This window comes from Dicentrarchus labrax, unplaced genomic scaffold (assembly GCF_905237075.1).
Source record: "Dicentrarchus labrax unplaced genomic scaffold, dlabrax2021, whole genome shotgun sequence".
Classification (NCBI taxonomy): Eukaryota; Metazoa; Chordata; class Actinopteri; family Moronidae; genus Dicentrarchus; species Dicentrarchus labrax.
Window position 1 is genome coordinate 16,547,479 of NW_026136701.1, and position 27,672 is coordinate 16,575,150.

Sequence of the window (27,672 nt, forward strand, 5' to 3'; positions counted from 1 at the left end):
GTCTGTCAACAACTGTCAAAAGAAACACATCAAAGCTTACACAGTTACACAGATATGTACAGAGTTTTATCCTCTTTTAAAAAATACTAAAATAAGCTGTAGTATCGTTATACCCTTTATTTTTCACACTCAACTATAATACTAAAGGCAGGCAAATAATAATAATAAAGTTCTTTAAGTTTGAGCAGAGCAGAGAGGCAGTCTGATCTACTTTTTCAGCCCCCTCAGACATTTTAAGATTTTCAAACTTGTTTGATTTTGTCAGCACAAAATCTACAATGCTGTTGCACTGTGAGATGACACTAAAAAGGAGAACGGTGGACAACAATTGGGAGTGAAAACTTGCTCTGCAGCTTCACGAACATCAGAAAAAGGCACAGTGTAGCCTGCTGGTTTGATTGCACTTAATTATTTTTGCCCATATGTATTACCTCCAGCTCTCTTCAGAACAAACAACACATGCAGCTCACATCTCCTTAACCGTTCCATCCTGCACAATTGGCATGTAGCCCTGTCCTTTATTGTATCTTTTTACCCCAAATCAGTGCACCCACAGTCACTGCTGTGAGCTGCTTCTTTCTAAAGCTTAAGCTTAAGCACAGTATGGCAAAACACATTTTGTATTTATTTTCACAAGTGTGTATTGTGTAGTGTATCAAGTTCCTTCAAAACTAGATCCAAGTAAACCTACATTATTGTATTTTGTGGTGCAATTTTGTGATGCTACAGGTACATTTATGGTTCAGCTTCATTTGACACTATTTTCAAATGTTAGAGATTTCCACATCCTATTGCATCAACTGACCACACCTTGGTATTCCTAGTGCTGAAAGGCCATGCAGCTGTGTCTTTCATCTGCGTTTATCAGAAAAGTTCCTCATCAGCCATTGGTTGCTGCAATAGATCCACACAAATAATCTTGAATCAGTGCACTGCATCCTGTTGGAAATAAACCAAGGCTTCTTGTCTTCTCTCTTCCTTTTGATCCCCACCCTCTCTGGATATTTTGTTTTTCTATTTCAGAGTGTACCTAGTTGTTTAGGCACGGATTAAGCATGGGAAGGAAGTGAACCCATCGGTATCAGCAGGCAGTCTGTAGATATTTTTTTATTTCTCTACACTCAAAATGTGCTCTAACCCAAGGCTCATTTGTTGATATTTTGTTGCGTTTTGACGCTGTCTCCAAAGTTTTCCCCAAGGGGCTGAAAGCTTGAGTTCCCTGTGGCGTGGTGTTTGATTGATGCAGCCTCTCTCCATCTATGTGATGTGTTCACTGATGCGGTGGTGATGGAGTGAGATACCCCTGCTGAAGCTGATCTAGTGAGCAGCTGGCCCGTGTTCCCCACTTACATGGTGGCTTCGCAGTTGTTTCCCATCACATTTTTCCTCCTCATTATGACTTGAGGGGGTTAGTTTGCTGCTTTAGCTTTAGGGATATGGCAGGATTTACTGAGCCATTTTCCACCCCAGGTTAGACTTTTTGATGATACTTCTCTAGAATGTAGATATACGTTTAAAGTTAAAGTGAGAGTGCAAAGAATAAAGTTGTCGGCCCTCTCTGCAGCCATTTTCATTACCACACCCATGAATTTGACACGTTGATGGATGTAAAATTGGCCTATATATGTTTGGGTTCTGATAGCAAGTTAGCAAAATACTCAGATTTGCTTAACTTGACGGAAAACAAACATTACCCCCGTAACACTACTCTCCAACCACTCTTAACTGTGTGTTTTTTGGAGTTCAGCAAGAGCAACATATTGGCAACACTCAAGAAACTCACTTTCAGGAGAATCTCACATTTAAACTTATTCATGTCATATTAATACTTTAAACGTATCAGCTTATTAATTCTGCATAGGTATCTCCAGTATCTGGAGGAAGTAGCTTGTGCAGTATAAGATTTAAGTAGGTAGGAGGTAGGCTTCAGTTGCTATTTTAGTACATACATATTTCATCAATATATCATATCTAAATGCTACTCAACTCATCTGCAGTAGCTACAGATTGTTAACATTAATTAGGCCTCCAGTCAAAAACCGCAGTCTTTATACCCCCTAAGGTAAGTGTTGAAAGCTAAATCTAATATGACTTAAAACATGACATTTAAAATTCTATCGAACACAAACCCCTGGAATGTGATTATTGACAATAATGAACATCAGATGGGCTTTGTTGATATGCAGGTTAGTGCAGAACAACTGCATAGTCTCTATGGAGCGACTATAAGCAGGTTGGTGTTGTGCAGTGAGAAATAGAGGTACCTGCTGTACACTGCTGTAGAGACGCCTCCGTAGGGATGGCTCATTTCATGCCTAGCTGATGTCTGTCTTCAGTTGATACGTCTACTCATTTTAAGCAGAAACAATCACCCTGACTTTGTATCTGCGACCTGACCATGACCTGAGCCTCTGTATCAATGCATGTATGGCGGACCCTTTACTGGAAGGTCATCTCTTAAAGGAATACAGCTTTAAAGCATATGGTATGTTCAAGAAAAATGTTTCCCTTTTGCTGAAGAGTTCATGTTTTTAAGGTGAAAGTGTGGTTTTAAGGAGGTGGAGTATAATTTCTTCCTTTCAATAACATACTCAATTTGCTACCATACTGGAAATCAAGGATAGGTTTTTCAGAATGAATGGTTTTGTTCAGTGATCATTTAATGCTTGAAAAATCTTCAATTCAGAGGCTTACTGACTTTCTATTGAACCTCACTGTGACAGTTCAGTCACTTTTGTGACCACAAACATCCTGCAAAAACAAAAGTCTAATCTTTTATGCAATGCGGAACTGCTCCTTTGGCGTTACATGAAGCTGACTTTGAAGACTTGGCCAATGTTTGTTTGAATTTGCATCCAAATGAGTTACATTTACATCTTTATGCCATGGTAGGACTATCAGTTCTAACCAGAAAATGTACTACAGAATCATCCAGGTAATGTTAGGGCCATCTCTCATCTTCTCTGTCTTTTTATAGCTGCACATTGGTGCGATATTGCAAAGTCTTGTTGCTTTCCATGGTGTTCAGCAGTAAATGTGACTGTAACTAATGCAAACTCCTCCATCCTCAGGGTAAAGGAAACAGTATTACAGCTGAGAGTTCTTCTGTTTAAGATGGAAGATCAAGGGTCTCGGCCAAACCCCCAGGAAGAGTGCTAGGCTTTGAAGCCAATTTGACATAGTGGCCAAACAGTGTTATTACAGCATTATGGTGACGCACGCAGGCCCCATAAGCGTACATTGTGAAAGAAGTGGCTGTAAAATGGTGGATCCATTTTTTTGTGGATCACTGTAAAAAATTTGATCCATTCTTCCCTAAATTTGAAAGTATTATTAGATATAATTTTATCCCCATTCAAGTTAGTGGGGGGCTGAACCGGAAGTTAAGGGGGAACTTCTGCAGATTTTTACCCTAGTCTTGATCACTAGAGGTCACCGAGTACTGTCGATAGGAAAAAGAACGACCAGAATTGAAGTTGAAGTTATGAATATAACATTACCTCCACAGTGGTTGCAGCAGTCTTCATCCTCGGAATGGCATTTCTCTTCAGCCGGCCCCACTGTGTTGTGTCTCTGTAGTCATCCTCCTCAAAATGTTCGCTGCAAATGCGGTGATCATTTTTGCATAGTACTTGTATGGGAGTTTGCACATCCAGCTGAAGAACAACTAGCCACAACTGCAGTATCTCATGGTCATGGAAAGGTAGACGATGAAAGTGTAGGCACTTGTACCTTGTCATTCTGTTGCCACAATTTGGAAAGGCACAAACGCGAACCATTTCTTCTCCACAGTAGATCAACAACACACGTTATTCTTACTCCAAGCTTCTTCACTTGTGAACACCTCCGATCAACAATCTCTTCTTCTTCTGCGTTTACCTGCAACAAGTGAAATCCCACGGGACTTCAGGGCGAGAGCAGTCCCGCGCTGAAGTCCCGCGCTGAAGTCCTGTGGGATTTCACTTGTGGCAGGTAAACGCAGAAGAAGAAATTGTTGCAGGAAGTGTGCAAATCGGAGAATAGTGTGTGAAGACATGGACATTTTTGAGGGGGAAATAAACTTTTTTTCGTTGTGAAGGCATTATCTCCTTGATTGATTATTCTGGGCTTTCGGTGAAGCGAGCGGTGGAAAAACAGGTAGGCGACAGTACTGTTTTGTATGGTTTCTGCACAACGTATGAGTTGAAAAGGCATGTTGTTGTCACGTAAGGGCCCTGATCATGTTGCACAGACATTTTAATTGCATTTTGTGTCTGTTAAGAGGAGCAAAAGGCACTCTTTAGGATATGCCCCCAAGAAGTGTATTATAACTAACTGGGAGCTCTGGCCATTAGCTGCAGGATCTCCAGTTTGCTAGAACCAATTCTGGTCGTTCTTTTTCCTATCGACAGTACTCGGTGACCTCTAGTGTTCAAGACTAGGGTAAAAATCTGCCGAAGTTCCCCTTTAAGGGCTCAGCCGGCAGAAGTCTAGTGTGCCTGCCCTATGGGTCCCACAATGCAGATCATATACAGAAATTCGGGGGAATTTAATATCTGAAAGCAATGAATTTGTCGCAGCTGTCAGGCACAATGCCGTCCCAAAACAGTCGTGGGACTTGGAGCTTTCTGGTGTTATTAATGGCCACATAAGCAAAAAATTTAGTTTGTAGAGATTGTAAAGCCCCTGGGGCAAATTGTGATTTGTGATTTTGGGCTATATAAATAAATTTAACTTAACTTTACCTATTCCTGATTTCTGGATCTGTCTTGTGGGAATTCAGCTCACTCTGAGATTCAGATATGCTCTTTCACTGACACTATTTTAACTGGGGCAAGATCTGAAACTCCGCTCAAAACAGCAAGATCAGATGGAAATGAACTGCTGAATCCACTGTCTTTAAAAGCCTTAAGTGTAAGTGGGCCTTAAATACAAGTAACTTTATGTTTTGTTCTGAAGTGTTTACTGTATATCCAGTATTTAGATACCCTGTAATCTAGATTTGTCTGTTATTTTGTTTTGAATGTATAAAATGCAAAATATAGTATATAGTATGTATACTGGTAATATAGTATAGTATAGCTTCTGTATTGTTACCTGATTTTTCTCAGCTCTCAATATCAGTATTGTTGTAGGTCTGACTTTAGTAATAAGCAGAGGTGCTGCCAAAGGACGAAGATGGTCGGTAGACCTGCAGATGTTGACATTATGAGACATGTTCCACTCAACCTAAACTGAAAGACATCAAGTTAACTGAATATATGGTAAAGGACTAGGGCTGGGCGATAAATCGATTTTATCGATTAATTTGAATTTGTAGTTAAACACGATTTATTTTTAGTTAACATCGGTTTTCTCTTGAACTTCCACAACACCGGCGCTCCCTTTGGGCTCCCGTAGGTCAGAGTGCGCTGACCCCTCTCCCCGCCTCTCCACAGATAAACACAACATAGCAGCAAGCCAGGATGAGCTCGTCCCCAAAAAAGGCACAGTGTCGTCGGTTGTTTGGAACTGGTTTGGTTTTGTGGCGTCCGACAGCGAACAAACCACGACCCACTGCAAAGTTTGTTTGAAAGCTGTTGCAACCAAAGGTAGCAGTACGACGAATTTATTCCAGCACCTCAAGCAGAGGCATGCAGCCGAGTGGGAGAAATGTTGCTCTCTGTGAGATATACAGGACCACAGCCCACAAACACCCGCTAAAAAAACAGTCTACAAAAAAATCGATTAAAATCGTAAATCGGGTTTGGTGTGAAAAAATCAGAGATTTTATTTTTAAGCCATATTGCCCAGCCTTATAAAGGACATTGTTTAATCAAATGCTGTCCATTTTATTTCATTACATGTGACAGTGCAGTGAAGGAACGAAGATGGAGTCTGAGGCTAGGATGTTGTAGACTAGAGTGAGAAGGATATTTTCTTTGCTTCTAAAAAAAAGTGGAGAATCCATGACGGCACAGTGAAAAATACCAATTTATAATCATACAGAATGTTCATGATCATCTTCATTTGCATGTCGAGACCTGTATTTGCGCATCAGCTTCATTACCCTGGAAGGTGCATTGAGTCATCCTCCTCCTCACTGATATTTTTTCCCTCAGCATAATTTAACTCAGACACCTGATCAACAGACTCCTGTTGAACAGCTTTAGAGACTACCTTATACACAGCATATGATTCAGTGCTCATCTGCCCAGAAAATAAGTAGATTGAGTGTGAATCTGCTCTCTGTGGACAGCTTCATAAAAGAGCTGGTTAGCCACATGTTGTTATGGTTTGACAAGTGATTTCTCTCATGGTAGCCACCTGTAAATCTTCACTCTGCTGTTGATTGCAGCCCATGTGTATCACAGGCCTATTATATTCTGTGTGGTAAACCAAGGCTATATTGATTGTGCTTGTGAATTGTTTCATCTTTTGTGTTTTCAGATGCCTAACATTACCAAGACACCTATAGCATAGCATATAATACTGATAAGCCCTGCAACTCATTACCACTGACAGCTCAGAACAGCTGTTAATTAAGAATTCATTATGAATGGTTGCTTCACCGTTATCTCCCTTCACTGCTGATTTCACATGGTAGCTACAGTAGCTTTGCACTTGGTAACAGCAATAGTCTGCTGCCAGCATGTCAAGTCTGACCTCTCAAGTATTCACCGTTAGGGAATCTATAAAATGTTGCTTACAATCCAGCAATAAACTACTTTAATCACAGAGAGCCAGCCTGGCCATCTGACATTGTGTCAATTATTATGAAGCCTGTCGTTCGATATTAAGCTATCACTGATGTATAGGGTTGGGTATTTGTTTAGGTTTTTATAGATACTAGTGCTAAAATTGTACTTTTAAAACAGTACTGGTACCTAAACAGTGCCTAAACAAATATATATATAAAAAAAAAGAAGCATAGAATTACGGTGAACAACAATAAAGAAAGGCTTTTTTATTACTAAGGTAAATTTGAAATTGAAATTTAACAATATATTAACTGTCAGCTTAATGTATACTTCCATTATCCAATACCACAGTTTTAATTTCTCTGATCACTAATACCAATTCTTTTTACTACAAATAAAAGCCAAAACACAAGCTTGATGATTATATTGTATGACTTTTTAGCTTCACGCACATCAGGTCCCCATAGTATGGAAGCCCTAAAGGGCCATGCATTCATACATTTTATTTCCTCCGTTTTCCCGTGATAACGAGTTAATTTTCTCAAGATCTTGAGATAACGAAACTTTGTTTTCCCGAGATAACGATATAATTAATATGAGATCTCGAGATAATGACTGTGATATGATAACTGTGGTCAAGCCAGCCGTTACTCCGATCTCCGTGGTCAAATCAGCCTCACTTAAATTTACAGCGTATTCACTTCCGGTTTTCAAAATAAAGGTATTAAGAACAGTAAGCTATAATTCGAACCTACATTTAAAATAACATTAAAGTGTTTTATGCGCCCATGATGAATAAAAAACATACTTAATATCAAGCATTTCTACTGCACCAATGTGAAGAAATGCCAAAACAAAAGTTCCATATTTTTATCTCCAAGTGGCATATTTTCATATTGACCGCAGTTATCATATCACAGTCATTATCTCGAGATATCAAATTAATGATATCATTATCACGGGAAAACAAAGTTTCGTTATCTCGAGAAAATTAACAATACCGATCACTTGTTACATGGCTTTTTTGGAGCTTTACATTTAAATCAGAGAGTGTGGTGCAGTGGAAAACTCCAGAAACGTATGTCTGCAACGAAGATGCAAGGCAAAAGAATATCCTGACTTAAGATTTCTGCTCCACTGAAGCAGGACCTTTGCTTTACTGTAGACACACCTTAAACCTGGTCTCGCTCTGTTCTAGCCGAAAGAAAAACAACAGAATATCTCTTTTTTTTTTTCCTTTTTTTTTTTTTTGCATGACTCTAAATGTTAAATTTCAACATTTAATTACACCAGACCTGATTAAACCACTGCTCGCCCTCAATACAAGGGAACAAATGGATGCACCATATTAGGTTGTATCAGAAAATGTGCTTCCATTCTTTTCTGAACCTTCAATCATGAATGCTGAGAGAGTCGGCAAGACACGACGAGACCAGCCTCATAATTAGGCAGGGCTCAAAAAACAATTTCACTGGTGCTGCTGAAATAATGACTGTAATGAGGTTTAAATAACAGCAGTGCCTTCCATAGCATTTCCTGAATATATTTACATAGGTATGTACTGATACGTATTACATTTCTCTGTGATTATTAACTATGAAAATGTCACATTATTGCAGTTGTACTGAGATAAAACCTCAGGATACAGAAGCTGCTCTGGGGCTCATTATTAAGTGAAAGCTCAAGGATTGTTTTGCTGACGACAGAAAAAAATCATTTTTATTCCAGCCCCAATAATGTCTGATTTGAACATTTCTTCTCCTCCTTTTGTTTGTTTGTGGTATAAAGAGTCTATCTTATGGCTTATGTGCAATAAAAAATAAAGCAAAATTCTAATTTGACAACAACAGCGCTCTACAGAGGATTTATTACAGATTATCAGAGGATTCTTGTTGATTTACATAAAATATAATCTCCTATATCAAGTGGATTTGCATCAGAACCTTACATCCTACTATATTTGAACCAGCATTCCTAAGTCTTCCTCAAACTAATCCTTGATGACCTTTTTGCTCTTGAAAGGACTGACTGTAATTATTGCATAATTATCAAAGTCCCTCTGAGAAACACACAGACCGATAAAGCCAGACAAAAGAAATGGTAGAAAGAGAAAGTAAAGCATCATTTGGGGATCCTTTACTAAATCGTTATGAAGCCAAATATAATATGTTTCAAAAGTCTATATGATATGGTGGCAATATCACAAATCTTCTAAAGCACATAAACATCATCCCCATAAAAGAGCATGAAGAGAGATAACGATCAGAGAGGGGGAGAGAAAGCAGCCAAATGTCCCTGCATCATGTGCCAGAGTGAGGCTGAGTTCTCTGATGAAGCCTTTCAGAGAGGCAGCCATTATCCAGGTACAGAAACTGACATAGAGCACTGCACAGAACACGGTTGGTTGAAAATCACGGCTTGATTGGACAACTATTCAAACAGTAGGGCCCTCTTAATACAGGGTGTCTATGTTACCTCTATATGATTTTGTTGAATAATACGCTAATCACATAAATAATATGTAATGATATAATGAAATGTCTGGATGCTCAAACTTTTAGTATTGTAATTGATTCATGAGTATGGTTTAAGAATGATTTCTAGTGAATAAATTAATACAAAAAACAATGCACAGTTGTCATTATGCTTCACCTACAGTCCTAATTACCAAACAACACAGTAACTGCAACAGTGGTGTAAGGACTGATATTACTTATATATTACACCTACTACTGTATGTGTACCTAGATATCAACACAAAAGAGAGGAATCGCTCAGTGAAGGAAGCAAAAATGCATTAGTGCTATTTATAAAAGGCCTGCAGTATATTGCACCTAACCTATTGCACTCAGTATAAGGAATATCCTGTTTTTTTGCCCCAAACTGTAGTTCAAGCCTTTTTTCTTGTTGTTGTTGGGTTGTTTGCAGGTTTTTTTTTGTTCTTTTTATTCACCCAACTACAAACATTAGTAAGTTCTGCAGCTAGCAATGTGTGATATTGGTCTGGACTGGTATTATGATAATGTTGTGTTCACAAACTTCTTTGACACTGTCAACCAGGGAAGGCACAACCTTACAACCCTATTAGCTGAGAAATAGTCTTTAGTTTTACAAACAAGTAGTTGAGTTCTTGTTATGGAGAATCTTACATTTGTGTCTTTTATGAAATTCCACCTGGTAGACAGATGTGTGATTTACAGTAAGAGTAAATTACAGTTCCTTTATTATACCATCATTTTTTGGCCCAGTCTGTAGTTAGTAGGTCATGGCAATGGCAGTTTGTTGGCTTTTTCCAGACAAAATGAAGTAATTCTCGAACTCAACCAGAATAAATCTGTGAAAAACTTCTGATGTTGCCTTGTTTTTCATGCCTCTGAAGTACAAGGCCATGTCATGTTTGGTTAGATCTTGGCGACGTCCCCAAACCGAAATCAACCCACAGTTCCTTCTGACTGCTACACATGATGGAAAGTCCAGGTATTACATATTGTCTGCAGCTGTCATGCAGAATTCATAGACCCGTAGTAACATATGTAACTCTTGTTGAGGGTTGTAATTTGCAGATCGAGGGAGTGCAAACGACTATTGAGAGCTTCGGTTGCGGTTGAGAGCGCTCTGAATTAGCTTTTTTTTTTTAAATATATGTGAACAGTATGTGTTCAAGCTGAAAGATTGATTGCTAGTTTGCTCTTTAACAACCATGATGGATACCGGCTTTAATTTCCTTTCATATTTCATTCATTGTTTTCATTTGCCAGTCACACTCTGGTAGTGTTTTGTGGCATGTCAATAGTTTCTCTGTTTTTTAAGTTGGTGAAAATGAGAGCTCAGTTTTGCAGACCATCTGGTATTGGTTGAGCGTTGATGAGTCATTCATATCACAAGACAAAGTTAAGCCAAGTGAATCAGGTGAGATCTGTATGCAACAGCAGTCGAATGCATTTTACATGCTCCTTTGTGCAGTTAAGCAAAAGGATGGTTAACTGTGAAGCGATCCTACGATGTTGTCTCATGTCTGTGAGGGCAACACCATTTCTCTGTAACTATAAGATAAGATAAGTTATTCCTTTATTTGTCCCACAATGGGGAAATTCCAATGCTACAGAGGCAAAGTGGATAGAGAAAAAAACAGTATAAAAACACTGTACAAGAGAAAAACAGTAAGAAATCCACAGCAACAGATAACACAAATAACACAAATAGTAGCAGCAGCAGCTGCACATGGGCAATAGATTGCACAGTGAATATGGAATGGTATTGCACAGTAATTATTATTATTATTATTATTATTATTGCACAGTAATTGTTGCAAATAATCTGCAGAAGTTCAGTGAGATGGATACTTTGTGTTCGATATTTAATCAACAACCAGAAGTTAATTGTTGGTCTTGTGAGACTTTGCATTGTTGGAGTCATGCAATTACAAAATTGTGACAAGTTATCTACCAGCTCGATACAATCCATCCATTTCCAGGTGGAGATGATCATACTGTTAGCCGTAATTAAGCTAAGGATGACAAGATTAGATGCTCATTATACGGATGCCTGGAGAAATGAGAGATAACCGCATAAACTTGATAAGTTCAGGAGATGAAAAGACGAGAACTGGCAATTTATGGCAAAGACAAAGAGAAATGAAAATTGTGCTGTCAATTTAATGAATCATGAATTTTGCATAATCACTTAGTGGTGGAAGTGTTATCGACAAGGGGGAACATTCCTCCTCATGAATATCTAATTTACTTTGTTGTAAGATTTAGGAGGTCACAGACCGAAAAATTCCTGAAAAGACTTTAAATTGTTAATTGGTTTATATATGCAAAGGTTTTTGGTTTGTTGCAGTGTTGAAAGTGTCAAAAATATTAAACATATCATGGGACAGATCCTCAACCCTCTGAGGTTGACCACCAGCAACAGTTGTGCTTTTATTAATAACTTTCGATCCGTGCGTTCAGAGAAAAACAATATAATGTACCGGGGGGGGTCAATTCTATCTCATTTAAAATCAACAGTCTCCTCCCCGCAACTGCTTAGGTACCGTCTCTTTAAAGCCTAATTGCCTCTCATCGTATGTAGCCTCCATGCGCTGTAAAAAGTGGTCATGTGGGCCAAAACCATTAAAGATTACTGCTCATTCAAAGATCTTTTCAGTTAAGTGCCTATATTCTTCGCCATCATATTTTCACTTTACATCTAATTTGACTGACACAGCAAAACCCTCCCCTTTCCCTTTGCAGAGAAAATCCTTTAGTAACAACCGTAGTAAATCCTTTCCAAGGGTTCCTGCTCTACACTGTTTAAATCACCAACCTGCCCATCGACATGTTTCTATAAATAGCCCACTGAGTTTTATTACCGACCCTTTACACTGACGGCAGGATGGCAAAACTACGTGACACAGGCGGATACCTCCCTTACAATTAATAACAAGAAATGCCTCATGATAATTAGCTAACTGCCTCATCGCCCTTTCCTTTGGAGGGGAGGTATACAGTAAATGAGTTCAGTCATGCACAAATAGTCGTTGCATTTGGTCAGAACCTGATTTGTCGAAAAACACAGCATAAGGTTTACCTTTATTTTTCTAGACAATAGGTGATATTGTAGCCTTTGCATTCCTCATACTATATTAGTGTTACATAACATATTCACCACCTTCTTTAATAAAACATTTATTTCTTGAATGGAAAAATTGATAATAACTGAAGTAATAATTTGTATGTTTTAATGTTGTAAAGTTATGAACACCAGGTATGTTTTGATTTTACATTGTTTTACATTTTTACATTTTAGACACTTGAAAGAGTTTAACCCTTTTCATTTCATTGCTCATCATTTCCGTGTCTGTTTAAAAAAAAAAAAAAAAAAGAAAAGAAAGAAAACAAGAAAATGTTGGGTATGCTATGATTATACTCAATCCTCCTGCAGCAATCACAGTGTAGACATGTGTTCAATAGAATGAGCGGTTTGCCTCGGGCACTTGATTGTATTGTTTCCTTTCAATTGATTTAGGGGGGAATCAAAAGGCACCGTATGAGTGGGCTCCAGGACAAAAAAACACATCCACTGCTGCAGAGCGTTTGTTCTTCAAAACACAGGAGGCATAAGAAAATGCTTATTTAACCCATACTTAACCACAGAAAACAGCACCATGAAGTGAGTTTTTTTTCTGAGGCAGAGCAGAGCAGTGGATCGTAAAATCACAGCAAACATACTGATCATTATCGTTAGCACCTTTGGTATCATGTCTGAACTTTGTGAGTGCTATTATTTCAGGTGAATTCTTATTGTGAAATTATATTTCAGTTGGAATTAAATTTGATGATGAAGCTGTAATCTGTACTGGAAGTTACAAACATCAATTTTTACCCTGTGGGCAAATCTGAATCAGTTGTGTACACTGTTTGCATATATGAATTTACTTTACATAGTGACTGCAGCAGTAAATGAGACCCCAGCCTGACACTCCATGCCCACACACATTGCTGTGTGTGTGGGAGGGGGATTCGATGACAAGTCCAGGATATATAGTGCTTGACTCAAGCTCACTTGGTATTCCTGTGTATTTCAAAAGCCACATAATTCACACAGAAAGGTAGTTTTCATGCCAAGACCCACCACATACAGCTTACAGTGGCGTTTCACGTTGCATTGTAATGCATGAATAATATCCTCTTCTTCACCAGCTGTGATAGCTACAACAGCAGCTAGATGGATGAAGAGGTACCTCTTTGTGCTGCATCTATTTGATTCCCCACCCCCCAGAGCTACAAGCAGGAGCCTTCTCCAGCTAATGATCCTTCACAAATTAAAAAGCTACAGCCCTGAAACCACAGTCACCCCCCCTCATCCATCAAAACATGCCCATCTTTAGACCAGTCTTTATTGAAATAGATTTAATTCTGTGTTTCTCTTCTCACACCTTGATGACACACGGCTGCACATAAACTGCATTATTAGCATGAGGGAACAAAGAGATCTAAAGACCAATTGATCACCCAAAATAACAGCCTGACTGACTGATTGAGCATCTGTTTTGTGTACAAAGTAGTCTATATACTGTATAGATACCAATAATTATGTGTATTAATTGTCTCTTAACTGCCTGATTACACAGGTAAATCGAAGTAGATCTGAAGTGATTTAGCAAACATCAAGATCTTGCTCCTTTCTTTTCCTTCTCTCCCACTGCACTAAACGTAATCACAGTGTCAGGGAAAATGATTGTCCTTAAATTATAGAATGTGTTCATAAGGACAAATGGCAGCACATGGCACCAGCTTTTCTATCCTCCACAGATTTGCCCTAAGAGCATTTATCATGGGTGGACAGACTTGTTTGCCTCCCTGTATGCTATTGGTCATGGAGGCTTGAGAGTAATGGGTGGAAAGCCAAGTCCTCTTTCGCTGCCATGTACGAGTGGCTCTCACAGGCATCCAGACCTGCTGTAATCTCTCACACGAGTGAACTTAAATTAAATTGAAATTCTCAGGTGTCAGAAATGTATGAGCACCCTTCTGCAACTAGTAGTCTAACTACTTACAGGCACATATTGTGGGGTTTTTTTGCCCTTAGGCACAAATTTTATATTTTACATGGGGGATAAAATTTGCTTCACATTAGATAAATCAGCATTCTTAGACGCCTCAGAACAAGATGAATGACAGCCATCATTTATAAATGTTCAGCTGTGCAATCATATGAATATATTTTGTTTGAATTTGGTAGCCTGAGTCATTTTGAAATGAAAGCGACTGAATGTGACATCCATGAGAATGAAAAAATCAAATTTCACAGAACACAGACTTCACAAGTCTCCTTTGAGACCTAATCTGGAGGCTTGCCTCTGCTGACAGGAGCAGATCTGGACTAGGATAGATAAATAGCTTGTTTGTCTACACTAACAGGATGATTTGTGGCTCAGTAGTTGCTCTATGATGGAATGCACACGGTTTCTCTGTGTGTCTGTGTGTGTGTGCGTCTTTGTGTTCACACATTATTATTATTATTATTATTATTATGATTTAGCAGCACAATATCCATCACTTCATTAGTCTCTTGTTCCCCAGGTCTAAGTTGACTCATAAGTTGTTAGTTTGTAATACAGCTGGGTTAGTTGTTTATAATTCTGTTTTCAGTACTGGAAGTGGATCTGCCAGCTGTATCCTTGCTGTGTGAAGAGTTTAGTCCATTGTGTAAAAAAAAGTTATTATCCTTGCCAATTTCTGTGGAAACTTTGTGAGAGGTCTTAATTCAATGGTGCGTCTATTACTGAGGCTGTAGTTAGTGGTGGTGTTGTACTGGACTGCATTATACTGAAATGTGTTTCTAATATTTTACCCCCTAATGGTCAATGGTGGGAGCAAACATTAGAAACACTTCTCAATGTAATGCAGTCCCGTTTAACACCACTACAGCCTCACTTATAAACATATAGTTACATCAATACCTCTAACAGTGACAATAATAACAGTTTACTTAAGCTGATAGTTTTGATTAGAGCGTTTTTACAAGCAATAAGCACCAAGTGCTATCCAAAGTTAAGATATGTACAGGACATAAACAGATTTAAGAACAATTACAAAAGGTAGAAAAAAAGTAATTATTGTTTACTGTAACATATAAAAAAAGATAAAAGAAATCACTTTTTCAGACACAATAGCTCTTTTCTACAATCTCACATAATACAGTCTCTCTGGGTAAATAAACATTGCCACCTGCTGCCAGACTTTATTAATTGAATCAGGTCACAAAAAAAGATTCTTTGAAATACTTTTTTTTTCTCTGTGTCAGTGTACTTACTGACATTTCATTTTGCTGTCATAACTAAATGGATCACTTAATTGACTGGGAGAAATGTCAACTGTAGAACCTTTGTGGGCACAAATCCTATTAATGCATGTCTTCAGATATATCAACAAGCATTTAGTATCATAGCCCAAGAATCTATCAGTGTGTTTTTCACACACACACACACACACACACACATACAGGCAGGCAATGCAGCTGTTTGACTTTTCAAAGTCTCTCTATTGGAGAAGCAGGGATGAGGTCTTGAAGACTGTACTACCCGCGGGTTAAGACAGTTTGCAGGGACTGTGTCTGTAGCGAGCGCTTGGTGGATGAACAGTGGAGATGTGTAGCAGATAGCTCTGAGGCACACAGGAGAGCTTGTTAAGGAGGCAGCTGAAAAGGATAATGGAAGCTTCTCACTTCACTGTCTGCTAACGGGCCCAGACAAAAAGGGAAAATAAAAAAGAATCTGCTCCGAGAATAGACCTGAACCCAACACAATAGGCCCTGGTACTGTATGTAAGCCTCCTCACCCCAAAAGACAATCATAATGTAGCAACTGCCAAAATGTTTTTTTCCTGAAGACGGGGAAGTAACATCTCGCACTGCTGAAATGAAAAGTTGGTCTTCACAGTTTAGAGTTTACATAGCTTTATAGACAGGTTCTGTACACAACGCCCGGAGAGTTGAAAGCCAGAAAAAGCTGTAAAGACGTGGAGTTAATAACCGAGCAACAGTACAGCAGGAGAGGTCAGGTACTGTTGTTTATTTAACAATGGCCAACTGTCTGTGTTGTGTCTAATTTGTAGCATCTCCAAAACATGTTCCAGAAACTATTGATTAACTGTTGTAGAGTATGAAATGTTTCATATGTATAAGCCTTGGTGTCCTTGCTTCTGTCCGGCTTGGTTAACCATCAAGATTTAGTTAATCCTGGGGGGAATAAGGGAAGTAGGGCTCAGCGGGGTGTTCCCATGGATTAATGTCACAGGTTGTAGCTGAGTGAATGTTTACTTGCCCAACTTAATTGAATTCCGCATGCTTCATACACAGCCATTACAGGCCAAAGATAGCCTGATTAGTTAACTCAAGCCTGCAGCCCAGTGACAGTTCTCTGCCACACCACACGATCAGATGTAATAGGGAAAGATTCTTGCAATCAGTACAAATACAGACTTTAATGCCATTGATTCCCGAGCCGACTTATGTGCCCATTTATTTTGTCTCAGCTTAAAGTTGGCTGTCGGATGTACAGAAAGAAGGTAATTGGTTTCACTGTGTCGTTCACACACCACTTCCCTGTCACAGCAGAGCTCAGAGGAGGAGACCACACATGAGTTTTTCAAAGATTTATTAAACCCGAACACTCAAATAATCTCAAATATGTAAATAAGTAACATCAGGAGTGTGCACGGATGGGTCGGCAAGGCAAGTCTATTTGTGTGGCACTTTTTAAAACACAGAAGAAAAGAAAAGGGAAATAAAATATAAATATATGGGAATATAATGAAATGAGATGATATAAAATAAAAATAGACAAGAAATAATGAAAAAGAATAAAAGTTAAGCTTGGGTTTTAGTGCAGTTAGTAATAACAAGTCACAAGTTTATTACAGGAAATAAGCAGTAGAGAAAATTAATCAAAGGTTCAAAATAGAAGAAGTTTTTACCAGGATTTGTAAGTGGCTAAAGTTGGGGCACATTTAAGGTTGTGTGAAGCATAGTAGTTAGAGTAGTTTGGCTAAATGCAACTTAACTGTCTGGCTCTGAGTGTTGGTTTTACTAGTCCTAAAGACCTATAGGGCCTGCTGGGTTTATATGCAGGTATATCAGAAATGTGTTAATATTGTTTTTAGGCCATTAGGTGATCAATAAAATAGCGTTAACTCTCTAAAATCCCTTCAATAACTGACTCGAAGCCGTGGGGAAAAGAGCTAAAAATGATGTTAATGCTAATTTGAAGCAGTAATATATATTGAAAGAAGTCCATTGAAAAGGTCCATCCTGCTGGAGGGCATCAGTCAGGTTCTCCAAATCCTGTATGGAAATTAAATCTCTAATTTTCACCATATTTTAGATAAAAGAATGATTTACTTATTGCCTCAGTGTGACTTGGAAGCTGTGATCCATCAAAACATAAAGATTTCTAACATGGCCTTTAGTCTTTATAGCCTAGATTAAGGCGAGCATTAACTTTAAATCGTTCCTCCTTGTTGCCAAAAAGAAATGTCTCCGTCTTGTCTTCATTTAACTGAAGAAAAAATGTAGTCACGTCCAGTTGTTTACTTACTTTCTGTAAGCACTGACGCAGTGGGAAATGTTTTGTACAGTAGAAAGTAAACACAAGTAAAAACCCACCCAAATCAAGAAACCAAATACCAGGGGAGGGTGAGAGTGACTGACTACGTCCACCGGCTTATGAAGCAGAGGATCCAGCCAGCACAGGTGTCAGCCAACCCTCTGATGGACTTCCTGACAATCTCCCTGAGGGAAAAGACAGCAGACAGCACCAGGCAGCGCTATAGGCCTGTCACACCCCTCACAGTCATTCTGCCTTCCTACTCTGTTTCATTTTCCAGACATCTTTCAGACAGCTATCAAAACAATCAAGCTCCCTCTAGTTGTATATTAATTGGTCCACAGCAATTTATAGCCGCTATAATTAATGGCCGTGGGAGTGAAGCAGAAGCAAGCTTGTGTTCTCAATGCTAACTTTACACCCAGGCATAAATGAGAAGAGGGAGTAATTCTTTATTGACAAGAACTGTTCAATACCTCCTTTGGACTGTCATTGCTAATCTAGTTAGCTGACTTTATACAGCAGTGCAAAGTCAGGGCAAGCAGGGAAGACATTATACTGTAGAGCTGCTTAAATACTCAAGTCTATTTAATCATATCAGCATTCCTCTAAAACACCACATATTGACTAAAGGGATCAGACTACTTAGCTGTGATGATTAGTGGTAAAAGATCTAAAGGATTCCATCAATCAACAAACACTTCATTGATCTGTCATAGTGTTGTGAGAGTTTTGTATAAAACACTCCTTTCTTTTTAATCAAGGCTCACTTTCTAGTTTTTTCTGCAGCTTTCAACAGCAGATGAAAAACGTGATGTGATAAGAGGGGTTTTGTAATTTTGTGTCTGAAATCTGCCATTGACTTTTATATTTATATATATTTACTTATATATTATATTTATATTTTCCCACCTTGCCAGAGGCATTGCTGTAAGTTCACAAGACATTACCATCATGTTTTTGGGTTTGAGTAGTTTTTAACAATAACATTATTTACTCATAGTGAATACAGAAATGTGCAAGAGAAACAGAACTGACTATAATTACAGGACAAACAGTATTACAACCAACGTGTCAAAATACACTACCAAATACAATATGTCATCTTAACACATCAAGTGTGAACACTGATGCTTACTCTGCACCTCAATGTGTTTGCATCCTCAAAGTCAGAAATAGTGAGAAGCAATACTCCACTCTTTACAGTTTGTAGGCATGGTGAATTCTGGGAGTACGCTTTAATGTATGAGGTTTGTTAACCTTCAGTGGGCCATTTTGCAGTATTGTACCATCTTGATAACTGCAATCATGTACCAAGAGACCTGGTCGTTATTGTAAAATGCCAGGTGGAATGAAGCATAGGGGGTTGATTCAGTCTGCTGCGATTTAGATTTTTAGTGGATATTATCTTTATCATTCATAAGGAACTTGGACTCAGTGTTATATTACAGCCCAGCCACTGGGAATCCAGGGCTTTCCTCAAATTGGCTGTGACCAGCATTCACATGTGTTGTTGCTGTGTTGTTTTATTTGCTTTTGTTCTTATATCATAACTTTAAATTGTATGGTTTAACATGTATTTTACCAAGCACTTTGTAGCCTTCTTCTGATATGTGCTATATAAATAAATGTTTTATCATTACTATTATTATTTCTACCATACCTAGAGACAGCACAGAGACTCTTATTTGTGATTTCATCAAGTAGGACTACCTGGAATTGTTCTGTTTAAGCGAGTAGGAACTTGTGGATAGGGTGACAGTACTCTGACACCGGTCACTGACATTGTAATTTCGTGCAGACATGTGCTTTGGTTCAGAGCCACCAATGCTAAATGGAAACAGCATTGATTTGGGAATAAAAGCTCCAACAAGATTGTATAATATAAATTCCACTTAGTCAGCAAGTTCAGAGTAGGATAGCCCTGGAGAAAGATGTCCGTTATCACAAGTCAAAGATCATACAAGGTACTGGTAACAGTAACCATTAATTCAATTTTAAGGTGGCAAGTTCCATCTTCAGTGATCAGAACATTAAAGTGCTTCCCTAGAAAATTGCCTGGGTTATTCTTGCACCGTCTTCAAGGTGGGAGTAGTCAGTCATTCCTTGGACTTAAACGTTTGTCTCCTAATGGCATCACAGATTAGAGCCTCAGCCAACTTGTCTCTATTTTTGGCAAAGATTATATTTGACATTGACATATCTGGACCGAGTTGTCCAAAATCATATAATATTGGTTCCTTTGCAGACAAGGTACATCAGCAATGTTCCCTGACACCAAGACAAACCTGCAAAATTAGTTTTATATATTTCTCAAAGGTTCTCTCTTTGAAGATTCAAGGTCCCTGGAGTCTGCAAGGACAGGGACGATATGTGAATGTCATTTTAGATAAGATTGTCTTCTCAGGAGTGTTGTTTCTAAACTGCTGTCTAAAATGGATGGTGGAAAAGTCACCTTTTTATTCCCCTTAACTGTACTTATAGCTAATTGCTGTCTTAGATGGACAGAAATTAATTTTTGAAAGGTCCTTTGAAGTACTCACAGTGAAGCTTTTCTGCCTTTTATACTCCACGTGATTAGTTTGGCAGCTGTATGAAGTCCTCTGCTTGTGCCGGATGAATAACCGTCAGCGTTGAATTAGGCATTAAATCCAACTGGGAAGGGATTCTGACATTAAAAGTTACAGAACTCCTTGTGAAGCAAGTCCACAGTATTCACCACTGTGGTGCAAACAACAGCTAAAGTATCGTCCCTTCACCCAATTTATCAAGGAGTCTCATGTGTGAGGGTCAATACTGAAATATTACATTTCCTCATTATTCATTGCCCATTTCCTGCTTGCCATCAGAGAAACCAGCTGCAGTCTACATTCAGTGGAGTCCCAGATTCTGATTATTGGTATTTAAAAGTCTGCTCTTATGAAGTGAAAGTGTTTAGCAGCAAATACTGTGCTGGTATTAAACTGTGTTAACGATCAGTGACTTTGAAAGGATGTTGCTTTTTTGTTTTGCTTAAGTAGAGACTGAAAAGATTTTTCTAGCTGTAATAAGAGTCATGAAAGTTACAATTTGACTCAGTGATACTGAAAGGCCTTTATGACAAATTTAAAACTGGATTATGGGTTAACAGAGATGTTTTCTTAGTAATGGTGTTTTTGAGGAGGGATTACTTAAAACACTTAAAGGTCAATGTACTAGCTCATCTGGAGCTTTTAACTAGCATTCAACTAGTGATTAGGTTCAAGTTTTGAGTTTTTTTTAAGCAAAAACAAGCCTCCTGAGTATTTAGCAGTATTCTAACACTTATATGATGGCAAATTAAATGTCTTTGGATTTATAGGTAATTGTAATGGGCATTTTTATTTTTATTTTAACTATTCACATTATACAGACTAAAAGATTTATTAATTAATCAATTAATTGAGAAAATAACTCCACATTCTACAATTTCTCACTTTCTTTCTCAGCAGTTTAAGCAGTTTGATTTGACTGATGTTGTTAATAGTAAGTGGACCTTGAGTTAAGAGTTTGTTTTTTTTGTTTTTTGGCAAACTAGCTCCAAGGTTAGGAAGTAACTTTAATGATCACAGTTATTCTTTATTTAGCATTTGTCACCTTTTGTTTGGTTGAAAAATAATAATATTCCCGGACATTGAAGCTCAACAATGAGGAGTTTGGGGTCTAAAACATTTTGAAGTGAATCCCAGCATCCTGCTCTGTTCCTGCATTTTAATGAGTTTATTTGTTCATCATTATCTCAGTAAGGCTTATTGATGTGAAATGTGTCCTTACATTAGTATCAGCTCAGCACTTTCAAACTTGGCTCCTTCTCTCTGTTTTGATTTTGGAAGTACATGAAAGTCCCTCTCTACATGTGGTGAAAGACATTAGGAAAAGTCTCCGTGACTTGAAGTGTCCTTGCGCAGTACTTTAGGATATCCCCTCCAGCTGCAGGGACTCTGTTCTGTTCTTGACCTCTGACCTTCCTGCGGATGAGGCCAAGCAATTCTTTTTAAATCACAAAAAACAACCAGAAAATAGCAAAGAACTCTTCAACCTCCTTATAAACTCAAAATTTGGATGGCTGAGTATTTGCTGAGATGCACTCTGGTCGACCAAATAAGAGGGGAGGTAATTAGAATCTGAGGAGCAGAGGGACAGGTTGAAACCTATTACTCAGTATTTCAATGACCTTTAGGCTTTGTGAAAATGACATTCTTGTAGCCACCCGTGACATGTCTGCCGTCAGATCCAGCAGTCTAACTCTGACATTCTCCACACAGTGAGGATACAAAGTGGCTGATGAGAAAGACCACTTAGTCTCTGAAGATATCAGTAATCTCAACACGTGTGAATGCAGTCTCAGCTTCCTACAACTGTAGAGTGAAAGAAAGAGTTTTTTCCGGCCACAGAGAAGCCATGATGCACTGAATTGCTGATTTCTTACGGCAGTGCATTAACCAGTACACCTAACTTAAAGCATCTGGAAAAACTCCACAGTGTATTGATTGAGTAGGGGCTTGCACTTTGCTCAGAGTGCACCTATTAATTACAGAACTGTGCTTTGACCACTTTCCTATAGTTGAAGAAAGATTACTCAATTTTATATAGGTGACAGAGAATGGTACTCGCAGGGCATCAGTGCTCAGTTAACTGTGAGGATAGTGAAGAGCTTTTCAATGAATGTTCTTACATTTATACAAAGAGAACTACTCAATGCCTCTGCAAACTGGGGATGAAAGAATTTGAAACTTCACGTTCATTAAGTTGCTCCGTTCAGTTCAGTTCAGTTCAGATCTTTATTGTCCCTCGAGGGGAAATTTGATTGACAATAGAGGGCAAAAACACAAAACCCAACATACGAGGGGACATGGGACATTAATCACAACAGTTACAGCAAACAGCATCTGTTCGTTAAGAGCATCAAACCATTGGAATGGTAGCCATTATAAAGTGCTGCTGAGGCGTCTGAACTTCTGTAGTTATGATGTGTCTTTGCTAAATGAATACTTCACATTTGACATATTTGCTAAGAGAGAGGTCGCTGTGGTTTGAATTGCTTTTAAACATTATCTTTAAAGTTAACTCATCTCAGATTAAATTAGATTCGGCTGCCTTTGTGTTTTGTGTTTATTAGGTATCTATCCCCTGATTGTCACTATAATTACGAAGTCAGAACATCATGTAGCCTTTGCAGTGCTGTGCTTTTGTATTTGATTAAATAAAGGCATTTAGAGCCTTTCAAACAATAGTATGTTAGTAAGTGTGAAAGTATCTACAGAATGTCTGTATTATTAACTTTGTAGTAATTATAAGGTATGACCTACTCTTGTGCCTTTTCTTGCTGACATGAATTAAGTGATGGAGTAAGGGCTGAGTCAGTGGTTAGTGCAGACACACAATGGCAACCCCATTGGTAATGTTAGAGCTGTTAAAGCTGCTCCAATCAATATTTTTACATTAACAATGAATGAAAAGAATGTAATGTGAAAAACATATGTAGCGATTAACCCACAGAAAGTGATAATCCTGTAGTTCCCCATAGCTCTCTGGAGTGTTTGAGGATCTTTCAGCCCATTGTTTTGGCCAGCTCCTGACAGTTATTTCCAGTTAATGACTGGAAACAGATGCAGCCGCCGGAATTCACCGAAATGAAGATACCAGTGATTGATGTCTGATTGGATTTGATTTTAAAGGGCTTAACCAATTTTTTTCAAATCAACTGGATCAGGAGATTTTAATTATGAAAATGGTTGTGCATTTCAAACTTTGCTGTTTTTGTTTTAATCTGTTTTTGGCTTTATTGCTGAAAAACACATTGCCTATGTCAGAAATAGCCTGCAGTCATTGGAAACAGACTTTGAGACGATCGACTGTATCATTTATAAGATCAATAAATCATTGTTTTATTTAGAGGTTGTTGTGCTGCCCCCAAGTGGCCAAAACATTACCTAATGCAGATTTAAGGTTTTCATACATAATATCTCCACTTTGTGATGCAATGCATTGTACATCTATAACTCTGAAAGTTCACTGTGATCTTTATTGACACCTAAATGAGCTTAAACCTGCAATAACAAGTCGATATGGGAAACTTATGGTCAACAATTTGTTATTTACACATCCAGCAGTTTTAGTCCAGTACTGTGATTAATTTGGAGTCATGTTTGTGTAAACCTAATGAAGTATAATATTGAGCTCTGTGTTTGGTCTCTACCAACTCCTGAGGGAAATATCTTGCTCTTTAGCTACTCCACTGTGCTCACCTGCTGTGACCAAAAACTACACTGTAAGAGTGAATCAAAACAGTAAAGTTCCCGATTAGACAGCTAAACAATGAGCTGAAACTTGCTATAAAGCTCTGTTAAGTTGAGGGAAGTTGCAGATTCAAGTGATAATTCTCTATAGGTTCATCACAACAAGTGACCCCTTTTATGTTGTCATTTGTTTCAGTATTAAGGAAATATTAAGGATCGAATATCACAAATACAGCACTGCGCAGCTCAAGGTAACCAAGTAATCAATATAACATGCCACATATTTTTAAGCTCCAGACAGAACCTGAATGAAGTAGAGCTGAGAGAGGTATGCACATAATTGAATTAAGGAGGGGGATGAGAGGAGGAATATGTGCAGAAGGTTTGATAAGGGGAATGTATGTAGGAGGGAAGAGGTGTGCAGGATAGAGATAGATTGGTGGGTGGGTAAAGAAAAGCTGAGACAACCGGGAGAGAATGGGTTAATCAGGTATGTTCTAAGTAATCCCGACAGGCGATTAGATGTCCTTGCTTTGCTTCCAACATCAGTTAATTTCATTTTAAATGAATACTGCTCTGAGCAAATCAATTTCAGTCAAGAAGGATGCTTATTAGGATGAACTAAAATAACCTCAGGCCTGCATTTCGCGAATATACACCTCTGTCCGCGAGTTGAAATGTATGCAGGAGAACGCATTAATAATTGATGCTGTTACAAAACGCATGATAGGGAGGCTGCAGCAAGATAGAGGATGATGTGTGCTGCAAACTTAAGGGATCAGCTATGGTTGTATTGACTAGAACTTAAGTTGTTTTTTGATCTTTTTAATGGTTTTAAAGAGGTCATTGAGAATGTGTACAGTAGATAAATGCCTTCTTTGACTCTCCAGAGTGACTTATGTCATTGTATTATGTATAATCGCTACAAGAAATCTACAAGTTCAGAAGGAATGATGGTTGCCTAAAGATTATAAATGTGAGTCTGTGACTAAGAAGGGTGCCAGGTTTGAATCCAGCTGCAATAAGCTTAATGGGAAAACATGAATGAGTAATACTCTGGCCTTTCACAACAACGTCTGTTAAGGTTTCATTAAGGAAAGCACTAAACCATTTCCCCAGCGTTGCTCTCAGTGGCTAACAATAGATTATTGTGGTTGTACATGACAGCTCAGGCTTTGTGTGTGCTGCTGTAACTAAATGTGATGCTAATTGGGAATTGCTGACATTTTGTATCTGCAAAATGTCAACTTTTCAGGAAGTAAGAACAGCCTCGGTTTTAGCTTCGTCGCCACACATTTGTGATGTCTCCATTGGGTGATGATTTGGTCAAGGTGTTTTTTTCACCCATTAAATAGAACTAGTTTCTTCTGAAGTTAAAACACTGAAGGCCTTCAAGTTGGATTTACAAGGTTTTGTTTACACAGTAACACTGATGTCTGTCAAGAAACCATCCCATGATAAATTGGTGTTACAAAAGAGAAAAGAATTTGGATCCGTTGGAGGTCACTACATTGAATATGCTTCAGTTTTCATCTTTGCTTCTCTGGTGTATCCCTGTCTGATCCATCCTCCACTACCCAGTGTGGGATCAGGTCTTACTTCCCAAATGAAACCGGATCTCTTAAATTCAATGTGCCCTCTAAGACCTCAATGAGGATTGGTTGATATAACAGTCCATCGCTACTTCCCAGCTCCAGATATCCAACCCCTTCCCCTCCCTCAGGCACAAAGAGGAAACCAGACCCTGTTTCATCCAGCCTCCCTTGTACATTTAGTTTAGGTGAACCTCCCTGTTAGCACCAGTGTTCAGCGGGTCACCACTGCAGCAAGACAACATCCTGCAATCACAAGGCTTAACTTGTAAACTCTTTGGTGATAATGGGAGCCCCAGAGGAAGAAGCGCCACGTCCCCCATCCGACATTACTGTGTTCGGGGCCAACTGTACCCTCCACGGCCTCAGCCACATATTTCTGCCTGGTGGAGTGACTATCAGACGGCTGCTTTGGGCTGCCGCATTCAGCTCTTCCCTTTCCATCTTCCTCTACCAAGTGGCCGACCGTGTGATTGAGTATTACCAGTACCCTCATGTCACCATCCTGGATGAGATGGACAGTCCCAGCATGTACTTCCCAGCCATCACCCTCTGCAACTACAACAGCTATCGAAAGTCCCAGATCCGTAGAAATGACATCTTCTGGATGGCCGGGCTGTTGGGTGTGGAGCAAGGGGATTTTGATGACTTCATGGCTGCTTTGGGGCAGCCCACTGACAACAGCAAGTTTTTCCCCAGCAAGACTTTCAACATGCTCGAGTTTGTGCAGAGGGCTAGCCACAACATAGACGAAATGTTGCTTGACTGCAAATATAGAGGCAAAGACTGTGGTCCAGAGAACTTTACTACAGTAAGTATGGCTCCTTCTGTGGCTCCAGCCTTGAGTGAAATCCATGTAAACTGCGTCAGAATCATTGTAGGACAAAAAGTGATCCTTAGGTGGTGAGCTGTGAAAGTGTGTAGAACTATATTAAATGTTTTAGATTTCTCTGTAGGACAAATACAGATCCACTAAATATTTGGACTAAATATGTATCAGAAAATCTAAAATTATGTATTAAATTAAAATAATAAAAGTTTAGTAGTAAAAATTGTACATATTCAATAGAAAAGCTTAAAAGCAAGATTTGAACATATGCGGGAGCCTTTGGCAACAATGGCAAACAACTGTGAGCTATTAAGTAGTCATTATAATGCAACAATTTGAATGCTTCATTCTGCCCACGGTGAAATGAGATACTGTATGAGTCAGTTTATCTTTATGAACACCAGGAGACATTACAGCAGAGATCTGCTGTAAGAGACTGGTTCTTTTTTTATAAAAATGAGCATTGTCATGATGGGACATACACATCCACATCAGATATCATTAGGGAAAGAGATGTCATTTTCATTCAAATTATGTTATCATTTCTTAATTGTTTTTTCAGTAATGGTTCCGTAATCCTCCATTTTTAAATAATTAATGGCATGTTTGTGGAAAGATTAAGTAGCTCTAGGGGGAACAACAGGTATGGGGGAGTAAGACAGGAAACATTTCTGAGGAATACTAATAAAGCACTGCTTTATCTCTGTTTACAAGAGCTGGCGCCAAAAGCATACAGCATACATATTTCCTGGTCTTTTATGATGATTCCAATATTTCAGTTTTCTTGAAGGAAAAATGAGAGTTACTTCCTTAAATGTGTCCTCAGAAATATGTAAACTACTGAGGTGCCATATGGTTCAACAAATCTCTGCTGACATCATGCATCATGCATTATGAAGCAAACATATGCTGTTTTCAAGACCAGTAGAGTTTTTGATACGTTATTGTGTTTCTTTCTAAATACCTCAGAAGAGTGATCATCTTCATAGTAGCAATGGCACCAAATGCTCTAGTGCTCGGTCTCATCTCACAAAATTAAAAACACATAATGTTACCAAAACAGACCATTGTCACTTCTGCAATGAAAAGCAAATTTTTCTTTACTCGTCTGCTTTCATTTTTGTGAAATCCTGTTTTTTTCTCCTGTCAATTTTCCGGCCTCTACCAAAGAGATAAAATCATGTCAGCAGAATTTGAATGGAACTTAATCGTCCTGCTGCAGAGACAGGGGAAGGATTGTATT

At 38.6% G+C, this 27,672-nt stretch overlaps 1 protein-coding gene across 3 annotated transcripts in view; it reads left to right on the forward strand.

Annotated features, from left to right (window-relative positions):
- Window positions 1–27,672, forward strand: part of asic1c (acid-sensing (proton-gated) ion channel 1c) — an 87,667-nt gene that overhangs the window by 31,139 nt on the left and 28,856 nt on the right. The window contains exon 1 of one of the 3 annotated variants that reach the window (XM_051408900.1): window positions 25,787–26,411. The exons of the other annotated variants lie outside the window; for them this stretch is intronic. Within the exon in view, the coding sequence (XP_051264860.1) occupies window positions 25,887–26,411 (525 nt within the window). The 5' untranslated portion in view covers window positions 25,787–25,886. Of the gene's footprint in view, window positions 1–25,786; window positions 26,412–27,672 lie in introns of those variants that run through there. 3 annotated transcript variants of the gene reach the window in all.